Here is a 14,517-nt window from a genome sequence, read left to right on the forward strand (position 1 = left end):
TTAAAAATTTGTTCCACATGGTATGCAAAGCTTTGTTCTTGGCTGTATATACAAGAGAGTGGAGAAAAGGTCATAATATTTGAAGTAACGGACTGATTCAGCAAACAAAACCCCTGAGGGAGGAGTCTGGCTCCCATAACATTGTGCTCCATAAAGTTACAACAGCTGACAGAATGATTCTGAGCACATTAAATAGTATCCAAAAATATTAACATAATGCTGAGAGAGAGATTTGATATAAAACTAATAAATGAAAACCAAAATCCCACACCCTAACAAACAAACCAACAAAAACAAGCTCTGAACAGTGCTCTTTGTATTATAGTCTAAATTAATTATGCATACATACCAAAAACATTTTATTGGATCTACCGAACTGTAACTGAAAGTTGCGTATTCCCTAATGCATTCAAAAATCACCCACACTAAAGTCACAGATTACTGCTAAGAAAGCTCACCATTACGCACAAACTTACACATTCAATGTCAGTCTTCAATATTCAAAATGTTCTCTCTCTCTTAGCCTCTGTAAATCCAAATGGAGTTTGAATGCATAATCTAATACGTAGTAGAAGTTAGAACAAAGGGAAAAAAATCTGGCAACGGGTCCTATTTGCATAGCTTTGGGAGACTGCAGGGTGGCATGATATTTTAAGAATTATTTATAGAAGAAGTTTAGGTGGCGGATGATAGATTCCAAGGAAAAAAAAAAAAGAAAAAAAGAAAAATGTTTGTTTAATGCCAGAAGGCGGTCAGAGAATTCCAGCTGCTTTTTCTTGTGCTATTGTTGGCTACTACACATATGATGACTTTTGCTCCAGTACTCCACCCACACAAGTCAGAAGAAACTCAGATGTCAAGAGCCCTGGATAATTAAATGCAAGATTTATTTATGCATGCAGAAATATTGTGCTATTTAGCCACAGCGCACGAACGTAAAATATATCTTGGAACAAACACAGCAAAGTTAAAACTGACCTGCTGAAGCCAGGTACCATGGAAACTATCACAATGGAGGAGCTAAACAAGAGGAGGAGGATACGGCTTTATAGAAGCAGACATTCAGATGATTTCAAAGCGAAACCATAGAACAAAAAACAGGCTGTTTGTGTTTCCTGTACAATTTTGTCAGTTGAACTAAAACACCATATTTGGCGGGAGGGGGAGTCCCCTGTTTGGACTTGTCTTTTCCTTCCTCAGCTAGACATCTCAAAATAGGAGCCACTAGAGAATGGCGGCCTGCCAGTCAAGACAGAAGTGAAAAAGCGACTTGTTGAATAAAGCCATGAAGTCAAACCTCCCTTTGGAGAACGTGTTGAAAAACCACACGGATCAGTCAGGCCTGCCACAAGATATGGTGACAATTGCCATGTTCTATAGGCACACGTGCACACATCCACAGAGCGGTCAAAAAGGACATGATATTAAGAGCTGAACTGAAGGTGTTTGAATGTCAGTTAAACAAAAGAAAAATGGAGGCTCATATTATACACAGCTCTTCCTGGGGACTGCAGTGCCTGGTAATTAGTATTACTTTGTTTACACACAATTTCCATTATCTCAAGAGCTGTAAATCCCCAGTCTTTTAATGGATAAAAGAACCCTGGTTAATGACTACAGCTTAGACAGCAAGTGAGAGTCTAGGAGTACAGTAAAATCAAACCACATTGCTCCCTAATCTCACGCATTAGACTGAACTGAGCTGAAATCACATTTGCAAACATGTAATTGAAAATGCAGCTCCTCTGCCCAGTTGCTTCAGCAGACTTACAGTGTAAATACCAATTCCATTGACAGTTTCTGAATGGTCGGCAGAGATAGGACTGCATCAGGACGTGTCGCATGGCTCTGCAAATTAAACAGGTCTAGTGCATCTTTGCATTTCCAATCTGTTTACTTTCACAGGGACCCATATGCACTTGTGAGGTTGAATTTGATGGGATTCATTGTTCACCCTGAATTGGGTGCATTTCATTTTCGGTCTCAAGGCCTGGATGTATCTCAGGTCTGGGAGCAAATTGCTAAGATACAAACAACAAAGCGTAACCTTGGATACCAGCCCGTTTATTACCATTCCACAATTACTGACAATGAAAGACACCTATCAAGAGTACACTCCCTGGGGAAAGTGTATTGCCTTGTTAACCATTACAGTACAGTCTGTCTACAGTGCTGGGCTCCTTTTGAGAAACACAAAATACAGATGGCACATTTACAGCTTTGTTCTGTGCAGTAACTTCAAATTTGAAATATATTGCATTATGTTAGAATGTTAATTGGTAGATATCTGATTATATAAATATATAAAAAAAAACAGTACAATGTTTGGCAATTCAAAGCAAGTTCATAATTAATTCACATGTAAAACTCTATCTATGTATATCTATATATTCATCTATACATATTTAATGTGTTTCAAAGATTATCTTGGCTTATAAATAGGAATAAAAACAGCATATGGATAAACTACTACATTTGTCTGGACTAGTTTACAACTTCAAGTGTCAATGGCTTTACTTAAAAGCATATTGTGTTTCTATTAAGAAGTGACAGACAAAGGTGTGACATTTCTCTAAATATATGATTGGGGGTGGTTTCTTTCACTCTCTTTACTTCTGTACTGTTGAAATGAAAATGATACTTCCTTTGTGGCAAAGTGCATAAGGGTTACTGTGTTCCCTTTTTCCAGAAAACACAGATGCTTAATACAGATGTTTCTAAATGCTTAATACCCTAATTTATTTTAAATTCCTTAATTTTCAACAGATAAAATAGCAGATAACAGATAAGATATGTATCACTGAATATATATATATCATATGAAGCACTCTTAAACAATAAAAACAATGTACTGGAAAGCATTTTGAAATGTATACACACACACACACATATATATATATATATATATATATACACACACATATATATATATATACATATACACACACTGTATATATACACATACACACACATATATTAATATATTTGTACAATCATATTCCCTTAGATCTGATTCTCACCTTAAACTAAAAGCACAACCCTGTTGTGCCACAGAGTGAAAATATAACTTCATCTGATATCGTTAAGTTACCAACTACAAAACTATTTTTGCTTTCTTGAGGGAGAAAAAAACTTTAAAATGAGAATTGCAGATACAGTAGTGCTTGCAAAGCATGCAGAGGAAAAGGGCTTAGATGCTTTCCCTTCAGCTGGGTGTGCTCTAGTGATAATACTGCTCGTTTGTGTGTTTTGGGGGCTCAGTGGGCTCTGAAACGGTTAACGTATGCCTTCTGGAACTGATTAGCTACACTTTGGTAAAACACTTAAAGGAAGAGGCTTGCTGGCAGCCTTGGTTACAATTTAAGATGTCATGCATATCTTGTTTGAAATGCTGTCAGAGATGTTTTTTTCTTTCTTTGTAGCTCGGGAGCTGGGTCAGAAATCTAGCTCTTCTCAAAATGTGTGACCTTGAACGGCACCACAGGTCACACATATGGGGATGGGAAACCCCTGGAATTCATCAGGACTAAGAAGAAACAAACTGGACGTTTTCCTGCTCGGCATTTTCTGTTTCTGTGATCGATACAGCTACCTTCATATGGGATGCTTGTGGCTCTGGACAAAGCGAGAAGCATTTCGAAACTGAACGGCATAAGCAGTTTAAGCTGTTGAACTGATTGCATTAGCCATTAAAAATGATTTAGTTTTAACCATCAGCTTCCATGTGCTTGATTGCACACAAATCAGTGAGATACTCAATGGCACGAAAAACAGGTTTAAGAAACATTTAAGTTGTAAAAAAATGCAGATTTTTACCCCACTTCTACAGATGATCTGTAGTTTTTTTTAAAGCTTGAATTTCCTACAGCAAATCAATGTATAAAACCAATAAAACTTACCTTTTATGATGATGCTGTAGTTCAGACTCAGAAGGATTACTTCAGTGCTCAAAAGCAACAATCAGCCAGCCAGCCAACACCTAGAGACACATTCATTATAGGAAAAAAAATGAATTCAATTCACTTCTGAAGTAACCAGCTCCAGAGAAGTGTTTAAAAAAAGAAAAGAATAATAAGACAAGTCTGTAGCGTCTGTCTTTAGAACAGAAAGCGAAAAAGTTAAAAACAGCAGCTGACGCAATTAAAAGTAAGTGCAGATATGTTTCATTCTCATCACAACAGACCACAATCTATGGAAACGTATAGACACTTTGCTTCCTTTTGTTGTTAAGTCATGCTCAAAGTATGCTTCTGTGCAGTTCTGCAAGCTCAGGAAAACCACATCCTCTGACATTTTCTAGTTCTTCTCCTGCTGAACAATCTCATTTCAAAACTGTCTGCGAACAGAAGATCAACCCCTCAGCTCAGCACAGCTCTAAACACCACCAGCCTGCTCAGCTCCCACCGAGTGCAACGTCCGACAGAGTGTGTCTGAGACCGCCAGCGAGAGAGACGGCAGAAGCTCAGCAGTCAGGAGGGACTGGGAAGTCTCTGCCTCGTCTCCTCGACGAAATCTATATTTTATAAACCCCAGACGAGGCCCCCTATAGCTTCAATCCATTATTCAACACGGTTTCAAAAAGGGCACCCTGCTTCTGGGACACCCGTCTGACAAAATGAGGTTACCTTTTAAATTACTTAAGACAAACCATGATTTTTTCAAAAACAAAATATCGGTAAAGTTATGTGTACAACTGGGGGGTATTTCCTGTTGGTTTGGGGTTTTTTGAGCACATGCTTTAGTTGAGTGACAGATGCCACCGAACTATTAAGGAAATAGTACATACATTCACAAACAAGAGGTTTGCAACTGATATAAAGCACAGTATTACTAGTATAGTTTGTCGATATAATGTACACAAATTAAAAGGCAAAATTAATTAAAAGTGGCTCAGTGACAAATGCAAGTTAAATTTGAGTAATTTTCAGGTAAACAATATATTTAAGCCATAAATCAGTGTAAAACAGCTCAAGGTAACCTGTAAAAAATAAACTGACATAATTCTGAGCTTTACAGAAGGTTTTTGGCGAGTTGTTACGAATTCATAGCCTTGTTAGGATGAAAAAAAGGAAAAATTACTGAATGCACTGAATTTCAAACTGAGCATGTGAATATCTAATTGAAAACTCACATGAGAATACAAAGAGCAGCTTAATGGAGTTACATTATACTGTTTATATATTAGAGTATTGAATATTGATTTTTATAATGTATTAACCACATCAAAAGCAAATGCAACACATTAAATGTTTAGGTGGCATCGTGCTGCAAAGTTTTCAGAGAATACCCCTTTAAAAAAAAAAAAAAAAAAAGTACTGCATTGATTACCAGCTTTTGAAAGGCATGTAGATTTCCTTTATGGAGAGAATGATGTGCAATTTAAATCAACTGGACTTTCAGCCAATCAGTGTTCATTAAGGTTGTCCAGGCAGCTTCATTATTGTTCCCCCCTCATGGTTAATTGGTATAGAAACTGTATACAGCTTTGGGAGACCATTAATACAGAAACCCAGCATCACACCAATGCCCCCACAAGTCATAAGAAAATTGGAGGATATTTTAATATACAACTGTAATAATGCATGATTGCCTTTTCACTGTGGGGTGGAGACCTCTACTGAGAGGTTTTAGACTTTACCATTGCTCAACTGCCTTATTGGAGCACTCCATTCAAAATAAAATAAATGTTCATTGCTCTTCAGAGGGAAAACATCCCAAACCCATCCACTGATCTTCACCTCATTCATACTATAGACCACCTTTACAGCAAAGGTTACTTAACACCATTATAAGCCCAAGCAACAGGCTGAACCTCAACCCCAGCCAAGACTAAAACTTGAAGCTAGGCCCATATATATGCTCACTCGATTGTCAACAAGGTTTAGTAACAAGTTTGTTCATATGCAGTGCAACACATTAAGAAACCACAATCAAAACGTGATTTTGCAAAATAATTTAAACTTTTATTTAAACTTTAACAAAACATAACATTTCTTGTGTGGGGAAAGAAAAAAGAAAAGAAACTTAACAAAACAATTACCTCAGACATTCAAGCGAGTTGTACTAATGCTTCAGTCACCATTAGTAGCAAAGGAGGAAATAACAAAAACCCATTTACCAAAATTCTCTTCATCCTTGTCAGTCCCATGAGAAAATGGAATCTGAAGTTATTTTAAAAGGCCATAATTCACAGAAAAACCATTAGTTCTTAGCAAGTGCTTCAAGCTTTTCATGTTTGTCATAAAATTCCTATTTTGTAACTGCAAACATCTTGTTTCATGACATTTGTAACTTAATGGCTATCAGTAGATAACTAGATAGAACCGATGAGTATTTGCCTTTTAAAATACAACTCTTACATCACACATTGTTTTTGGTACTTAAGAAAAATCAAGTAGTAAACATTGTTTAGATTAAAACAAATCTTATGAAGCTTAAATAATTAAGTCATAGTAAACCAGAACCTGGAAACCTGAAGGTAGAAATGTTTTCCCAAAGAACTTCAAACACCAAAAAGTTAAATTTAAACATGCAAAACACCAGTTGAACATTTTCAACTTGAACTTTACAAAAATGAAACATCTGTAAGTGAAACTACAATAGTAAGTCAAAACAAATTTAACAGCTGACAAATGGTGCATAAAACCAATAATGAATTTTAAGACCCCCCCCTAATTTTCTCCTTCATTACCATGGTATTAAAAACTATACAAGGCCTAGAATCACTTAATAGGTTTTATGCAGTGAAGCAATCCAACATTTCAAATGCATTCAGTGAAACTGATGCTATGATTTATCTTGGGTACATAGCTCATAATTGGTACCCAAGATGCAATTTTTCAAAAGAAGTGCACATTAAACTACAGAAATTTGAACATGGCACACAGTGAACATTTAAGGGACAGTGTACATAGGAAAGTTCTGAAATCTACTACAACAAATAAAGATATAGAAGTGCTTTACTTTCAATAAATCTAATTCGGTGAGAGAAATTAAAATAGAAATGTGGAAAGTAATTTACTAGGTACCCAGAAAAATCTATGGTTTCTTATCGCACCAACTTAAAATAAATATCCCTCCGAGGCCAGATATTTAAGTCTCAAGATGTTTAAATTAGAGTTTATACATAAATCGGTGAAAAGGCACATCATTGAGTCACTTAAGTAACTCAAAGTAAAAAATAACTCCAGGTTCTGAACAATCAATAACTCCAGCCGTTACATGGCATTAAACTTAAGTAACGATACTCCTAGCTCAATATATACATATTAACTGAAAGCATTAGAAATCACTCAGTCTAGGGAAAGAATTGACAAAAAAAGTAAAATATAAATAAGGACAGGTGAATTAAAACAAATATTTGGATCAGACTAGAGGAAAAAAAAAAAAAAAAACAGCAAAAATGGAAAATAACAAAAACCCAGTGGGAAGAACAAAAAAAATAGTGACATCTTCCATTTTTTCCTCCAACAGCAAAGATGCTAAAAATGTTTCAACTGAACTAAAACTTATTAGTCAATCTCTGATTCAGTGAAGCTTTTTCAAGAATGCCGCCGTTATTACGCTGTTAAGTAAGCGCTTCATTTTTCTTGTGAGGGGTAATCTGAATTAAAATGTTAAGAGAGCATCTTGAAAAGTTCAATAAAAGCCCACATGCTTTGCCAATCTGTATTTGGATAACATCTCAGCGCTTGTAGAGTGCCCACTTTATACCTGTTGAAATAAAACGCATATATAAGCATATACTTCAAAAAAAAAAAAAAGAACTATAGTATCAGACTACATTAACGCAGAACATTTAAAAGCATGGCTGACATACCTCGCAGTTGGATGTTTTCTGTGTAAGAAAACGTGCCACAAGAATTAAGGAGCAGATCCAAATGTTTTTAGGATAGAGATGTTGATACTCATGAATTGGGGTTACAGAAAAAGGGTTGCAAATGATTTAGTTTTTCTCAGCAGCATAGGGAACTTGTTTTGTCTTTTTAAATTGTGAACATGGATGTACATACACATTCAAACCTATTACACCTTGTTATGATGCATCTTGCATTTCCGAGAGTGACAGCAATATTGTTAAAATCAAGCCTAAACTACTTGTCAATTTAAATAAGAGCCATTACAAAGCTAAACATGATCTTCAATTACTCGGAAATTCGTTAATTACAACCCAAGCAAATGCAACATAAAAAGAAGCTCCAAGCAGCACAAACCCTGTAAATGAAATGCTGGACCTGGAATATGTAGTCGACTGTAAACTAAGGCAATTAAAATTATGTCGTTAAGCTGAAGACCATTATAGCAACACACAAAGACAATTTTCAAAAACCTAAACAAGATTAGTTCATTAAGATTAGTTCATGCACATTTAACAAGAACATTATGTATAACAAAAAAAATTGGAGGGTTTGGCAGATATCCATCACGCCCTCCCACCCATAAAAGCCTAGAAGTTCCAAGATGAATGAAAAGCAGTGAAAATGATACTTTAATTCTTCGGAAGACATACATCCATCCATCCATATATACGTCTTATCTTTTATCTTGCAAATACACTTAATTCTGTCAAGTAGCCTTTAAAAGTAGCTGTTTTAAAGGGACAAGCAATGCTATAATTTACGATCATATTTCCACATGAGCACTACAGGCAAAAACAAATGTTAAGAAAAAAAAAAAAAAAAAAACAGGCTGCTCTAAACAATGACATTAAATGTAACGCAGCATGAGATGAGGTCCACTGAATACTATACTAACTGAAACACTTAAACAGGCTAATAACTGGAAAAATACAAAGTTAAGTATTGCGTACCAGCAAAATACTGGCCAGCTAAAAATGGGGGTGAAGGCAGGGATACCAAATTACAAATTGTGTGGCAGATTATAACCCTGTACTGTAAAACAGCCCAGGAATAAAGTGCACTGAGCAATGAGATGTTTAGAAGGCAGTACCAAAGCATGAGAGATGCAGAAAAGTGGGAAAGATTATTAGAATGACTCTGGTGGCGCAAACACCTTCAACTCTCAAATTGCTGTACTTGTTAAAGTACAGACCGTGACGGGGCCACACATTAATAAGTACCTTACCTTGGAAAAGCTTTTTCTCAAGTGGAAGGAAACTATAAGAGGGTCATCAGTGTCTGTACGCCACAGTCGACGAAGTTCTGGAAAAATTCAATTATGTTACTGAAGGAAACAAAATTACCATGGATGGTAAGCACACATCTATCTACAAGAGAGAGGTGACAACCTGTAAATGCTAAAAAAAGGGACCAGAGGCTTCAATTTACATCTTTGAGTGTGCCTATTTGTAGCACTTTGTCTTTCCTTAACGAGGCCAGTATAATTAGGATTATTCACCATTCTGAAAATACTATACAATTGCCACGGATAAAATCGAAACATTCATCTTCTACTAGGTTGAGTACAAGGTCATTTTTTCGAAATTAAACACCTTACTCTGAAGCCAAAAATGCAAGACTGGCTTCTGATGGATAATTAAAGGTTTTCTGCATCCATTTCAAACATTCAGTATAATATTGGTTTGTACTAATAAGAAACCTGGTGTTGGGAACTATTTTCATTAAGTAATTTAAAATTGCCAGCTGATGAATGTCATCTTTACTTAAAAAATGGACGAGAATGGGTTTAATAAAACTGCTTTATATAAACTACAAATATGCTGAATTTCCAAGTTGCGTAAATTAAAAAAATTGATTAACTATGAAGGACTCGTTTTTCAATTAAGCCAGTTGCTTGAAATGGTAAAAAAAAATTAAAAAATCTTATGTGCCTTTGCCAATTTTCATTAGTTGAAATCAAACCGTCACAATGTACTTATTCGAGAAGATTAAATTACTTGAATTCAATTATTTCATCCCCTTCTACGAAACCTGCTTTATAAATCATTCTGACTATTATGTTATATAGGTAATGTACTGAAGTAATGCAGAGAAATGAGGACGGGGAGGCTTTCTGAAGGCAAGACCGCCGCCTGCTGCTCATCTTCAGCAACCGCAAATCTGCACACCACCAATAACCCAAAACCTCCTGGCATCTCAGGCGTTCCAATGTCACTGCCTGAAAAACCCACTGTATATTTAAGACCAAACATCTGCAATCATGTAGAGCAATGACCTCTGATTTTAGGCGCATGTATTTGTTGACACCCTTACCTACACATCTTTACAAAAAAATATCTATCTATATATACACATCTATGTCTATACACACAATTTCACCTTTAATTGTGGGATTTAATTCTTAATCTGGAGAAACTTAATTTGCATCATATATAATCCTGCTCTGCTAACATATGACGCAGACCTTCATAAATATTTAAATGTTACAAATAAATCTCTGCTATACAATCTCACCTGATTCACGAGTCTTGTCCTTTGCTCCCCAGACCAGTGTGGAGCAGCATACTGATGAAGCCAGATAAGCATGTATGAGTATCCATTTCAAACCAAACTCTCCCCTCCACCCAGCTGTATGCTACTTCTAGTCACAGTGCTCATGCCAACAGCAGGAACAGCACGCAAACACAGTTTCTTTTGGAGTATCATTGAGTGATTTTATAATGAACACCATAAGATAGTCACATATTCAGGCCATCACGAAGGTGGGAGCTAATTAAGAAAAGGCTGACTGGCTCCCAGTTGAGGAAAGATAACCTCGGCCTCGACTATGAAAGTGCTCCTGCCACAGGCTCCCCATTGGTGCACATCTTCTTTAGAAAATGATTGCCGTGACAAATCAGCTTCATAAAGAATTATATAAAATGTGCCAGTAGAAGTTAGAAGGGTAAATTAAGACCTACAAACAAAAACATCACTGGTCTAAAGGGAACGTCAAGCTCCTAGTGCCACCTGCTGATTAGAAGTGGCAAAACAGCTGAAAAAACAGAACTAGAAATGCTCCTTGATATTTTTCCACACACACATTGTACTTTAAGAATACAAAGTGCTTTACCTGATATGCGTAGGCAGTCTGGGAATAGCTCAGAGGCATCTGTGGCATCATAACTCCTGGCACACCAGAATAAGAGTACGGCTGGGGGAAATCAGGGAAGAAAAAAAGCACTGAAACCTCAGAGAGCTCGAGGCTTCAATTCCTGTCCATTTTTCACAAGCCTTAAGATCATGGCACAGAGGCTCAGTTTACTCAGTCCAGTCCTGTTCAGATTGGGAGGGCATGACAAATATCTGCCAAACCCTCACAATGCAGGATTTAACATGAACTCATCAAAGTCCAAAAATGTTTCATCTCCTCAAGAACATGTTCGTTACCTGGATGTACTGGCTTGCTGCATTCATAGCTGTAGAAGGCTGCATCACGTTGCCCATCACTTGGGTGCAGCAGCTACAATACACATATTGTGACGGGCTGATCCAGTGTGGCGGACCGCCGACGTGACCCTGAACAGAACCTGGAACGGAATAGCAGCACAAGAAAAATACAGCCAAACCGAGAAAATTCAGTGACTGACATGTACGTCCGCAGGAACTCACGTGAGCTCCGTTCTTTCATGATCGCTGGTCCGAGCTTCAGTCTCCTGCCTTTAAAACTGATCTGTTGCTGAAAAGAAAAAAAATGTAACTGGGACTCCAAGCACGCACGGCCCTCAATCACATTTCTCTCAACACAACATTTCTGTGATCTGGATATTGAAACAGTCAGCAGATGAGAAGAATCATTAACATTATTCAAAACAAATGGCAGCCAGCGAAGACAGGCCAGCCGTTGACTTAGCCATTTGGTAAAAATCCGGGCCGCTACATTGCGCACCAGCTGGCGGGCACTGCTGAAGTGTGAGGGGGGGGCCCGTCGAGTAGAGCATTTATATTGGAAGAGACAGAAGGCATGACGGAGACCCGCGAAGGGGCGAACCTCCACAATGCATCAGATGCAATGACAATTTTGATACCAAGAAAAGCAATTCAGATATGGAAATGTTTTTCATTTTGTAAATGCACCAATGGATTCCAAATAACAAATCAGAGGTATATGCCAACTTCTACAGCAACTGTAACTGTTGCAGAGGGGGTTTCCTACCTCAACAATGGTCTGAATGTCCACATCGTCCTCAAACGAAACAAAGCCGTACCTGTGAGGGGAAAACACCCATCAGCAGAGTGGATCTGACACGCTGTGAATCAATAGAGATTGCCATTGCTTACTCCGCTCCTCACACACAAAAAGGCTCGACAATGGGACAAAAGAACGAGATTACACTGGCCTATGTTTATCCGGGGATGTATTCTGTAACATTTACTTTAGCAAAAACCTCTGGACTTCGTTCATGTATAGCTTTCTTTGTTCAGTAGGTGAAAAAGCCATCTGGAGAAGTGAATATAGACATTTGTTCAACGCTAAAGAACGGGGAACAGAACAGAGAAGCAGGCAAATGCACTATAACTTTACAGATCACTTGATTGTAAAAGGGTTTTATTAACACTTTTACACAGTCACCCTAGGTCAAATACTCACCCCTTGCATATGCCCCCGCGATAAGTGATTATTTTGACTTCCTTCACAGCACCATACCTTGCAAAAAAATCCCTGATTTCATTTTCATCCACCTGTAAAAGAAAAAAAAAAAACTACCATGAATAACGCTAACAAATTTCTATTTTTGTCTTTTTTTTTTTTTTTTAAAGTGTGTCTACATACCTTCATATCAATCCCACCCACAAAAAGGGTATTTGGGGTTACTTTTCCTTCGGGCAAGATGTACCCATTCGCCATTTTCAATGAAGGGGAAGACGGGCATCCATTTCTCGCTGCAACCGGTTTCTGTATCTCCTGGGCACACAGGAAATAGGGCTTCATTTATGCATTTGTGAAATTAAAGAGCTTCAGGCCAACCTCAGACATATTTAAATACACTGACTTATTGTAAAACTTAAGTGTAATTCGACTTCACGGCAAAACACCGAAGAGCACGAATGCAGTCCCGCAGTGTCGCAACTCAATAATGCACTGACGTGTATGCGCTGATAAACCTGAACTAAAGATGGAGAAACGGCGGCGGCGGCTACAGCCATCGTACAAGGCCTGGATAACGTATTGTCAAAGCTGGATCACAGGTGAATAAAGACACAGCGATCACGACATCGAAATATGAAATGTGCATTTTGCGTCATGGCGCAGACAGCGATACTCTAGACACCCGCGCTATTCAGTCTCGGGGCCGATGGCGCCGATGCGACGACTCCTGTGTAATGTAATGATAAAACAAAGCCCACGGCAGTAACACGGACATACAGCAGGATTAATCACACAAGCAGCCATTGTGTGCCGAGTCTGAGGGACAAACGTGGATTAAACATGCGTGTCGGCGAGCCTGCGAAGGCCGCTCCACTAATGCTTGACGCTCTGGCGCAGGGCCCCGTTTCACACGGCGGGGAAGATCGGCGCATCCGCCATGTTGTGCACCTGTAAAAACATGCTGACACTGCGAGCCTCACAGAAACGCGCCCAAAAGCCGAAACAATCGTGGATCTGCGTTTTAAACGTTACATCCCTCATCTTTATGTACCCATCAAATTGCACGTAAAATACACGACAGGACAGGACAGGACACGCTTCTCGGGCGTAGTGGTCAGGCCACCCCACTTACAAAACCGAAGACAAGCCAAGTGCATTTAAAATAACACTTGCAAAACCGAAATATATACACAGAGGTACATTTCCCGCTCCGCCTCTTGCTGCAGATCTGGCGTCCGTCCCGGTTACCCGCAATCTGGGGGGATGTGAAGCGCTCAAGCCCGCGGGTTTGCGCGGTTACTTACCATTTTCAAATAAAACCATTAAAACTGCACCACAAATGAATCACTTTCTCCCAGGCATAAAACAAAATCTCGATATTTTCCCCCTGGCCGCCAACTGCTGAACTCTTAACTTGCCGCCCTCATCCGCAGTGCCGGCGCCGGCGTTTTTGACACTAAATAAACTCAGCCGGGGGGAGGGTCGGCTGGCGGGGGAGGAGACAAGCGCGGCCTGCCGCCCAACATGTCCTTCTTGTCGGTCTTTGCTTCGGTATATATACATATATGTTATACGTGTTCTTGCATTCAGACTAATAATACGAATAATGAGTGTGCAAAACGTAGAGATCTTGATGTGATGAGTAAGCATTTTTCTGAGGGAGAACAGTTCAGGCTGCAGGACTCTTCTCTCAAAATCTTGTTTTTTTTAATTACTCCCCCCCCCCCCTATATATAGTCCTCCATGAAACATTTCCCCATATTTTCCCCCTCATGCCTTTCATTTTCCCCCAATCCGGCGACCCTGTGTTACCTTTACTCACCCCAGCTTTTCACTCGCACATTCACAAGTATTGACAAATAGAGGCTTTCTTCGGATTGCATAACAGGGACTTCAAGTTCATATTATAGAGTTGTTCATCTGCAATATGATTTCAATTGAGTGACTCGTGTTTTGGGTTTATTTTTAGTACAGTATTTCATTAGTGCATCTTCTAAGGATTGTCCAGTGAGAGCCAGTGCTTAGTCT

At 38.5% G+C, this 14,517-nt stretch overlaps 2 protein-coding genes across 4 annotated transcripts in view; both read right to left on the reverse strand.

The window, feature by feature from the left end:
• rftn1a (raftlin, lipid raft linker 1a) overlaps positions 1-4,491 on the reverse strand; it is a 52,760-nt gene extending 48,269 nt beyond the window's left edge. For 2 of the 3 annotated variants that reach the window (XM_066715687.1, XM_066715685.1), the window contains exon 1: positions 3,900-4,491. The gene's annotated coding sequence lies outside the window, so the exon portion shown is untranslated. Of the gene's footprint in view, positions 1-978; positions 1,071-3,899 lie in introns of those variants that run through there. The other variant, XM_066715686.1, reaches the window with a different exon arrangement.
• Positions 4,492-5,938: 1,447 nt separating this feature from the next.
• dazl (deleted in azoospermia-like) lies at positions 5,939-13,921 on the reverse strand. Its single transcript, XM_066714606.1, has 10 exons — positions 13,794-13,921; positions 12,673-12,804; positions 12,490-12,581; positions 12,055-12,106; positions 11,511-11,577; positions 11,289-11,428; positions 10,972-11,052; positions 10,374-10,424; positions 9,085-9,161; positions 5,939-7,713 (listed from the first exon to the last, which is right to left on the reverse strand). The coding sequence occupies exons 1-9, from the start codon at positions 13,794-13,796 to the stop codon at positions 9,117-9,119; spliced, it is 663 nt and encodes a 220-aa protein (XP_066570703.1). The 5' UTR covers positions 13,797-13,921; the 3' UTR covers positions 5,939-7,713; positions 9,085-9,116.
• Positions 13,922-14,517: the final 596 nt, after the last annotated feature.

The sequence above is a fragment of the Amia ocellicauda genome, chromosome 10, assembly GCF_036373705.1.
Source record: "Amia ocellicauda isolate fAmiCal2 chromosome 10, fAmiCal2.hap1, whole genome shotgun sequence".
In the NCBI taxonomy this organism is placed as follows: domain Eukaryota; kingdom Metazoa; phylum Chordata; class Actinopteri; order Amiiformes; family Amiidae; genus Amia; species Amia ocellicauda.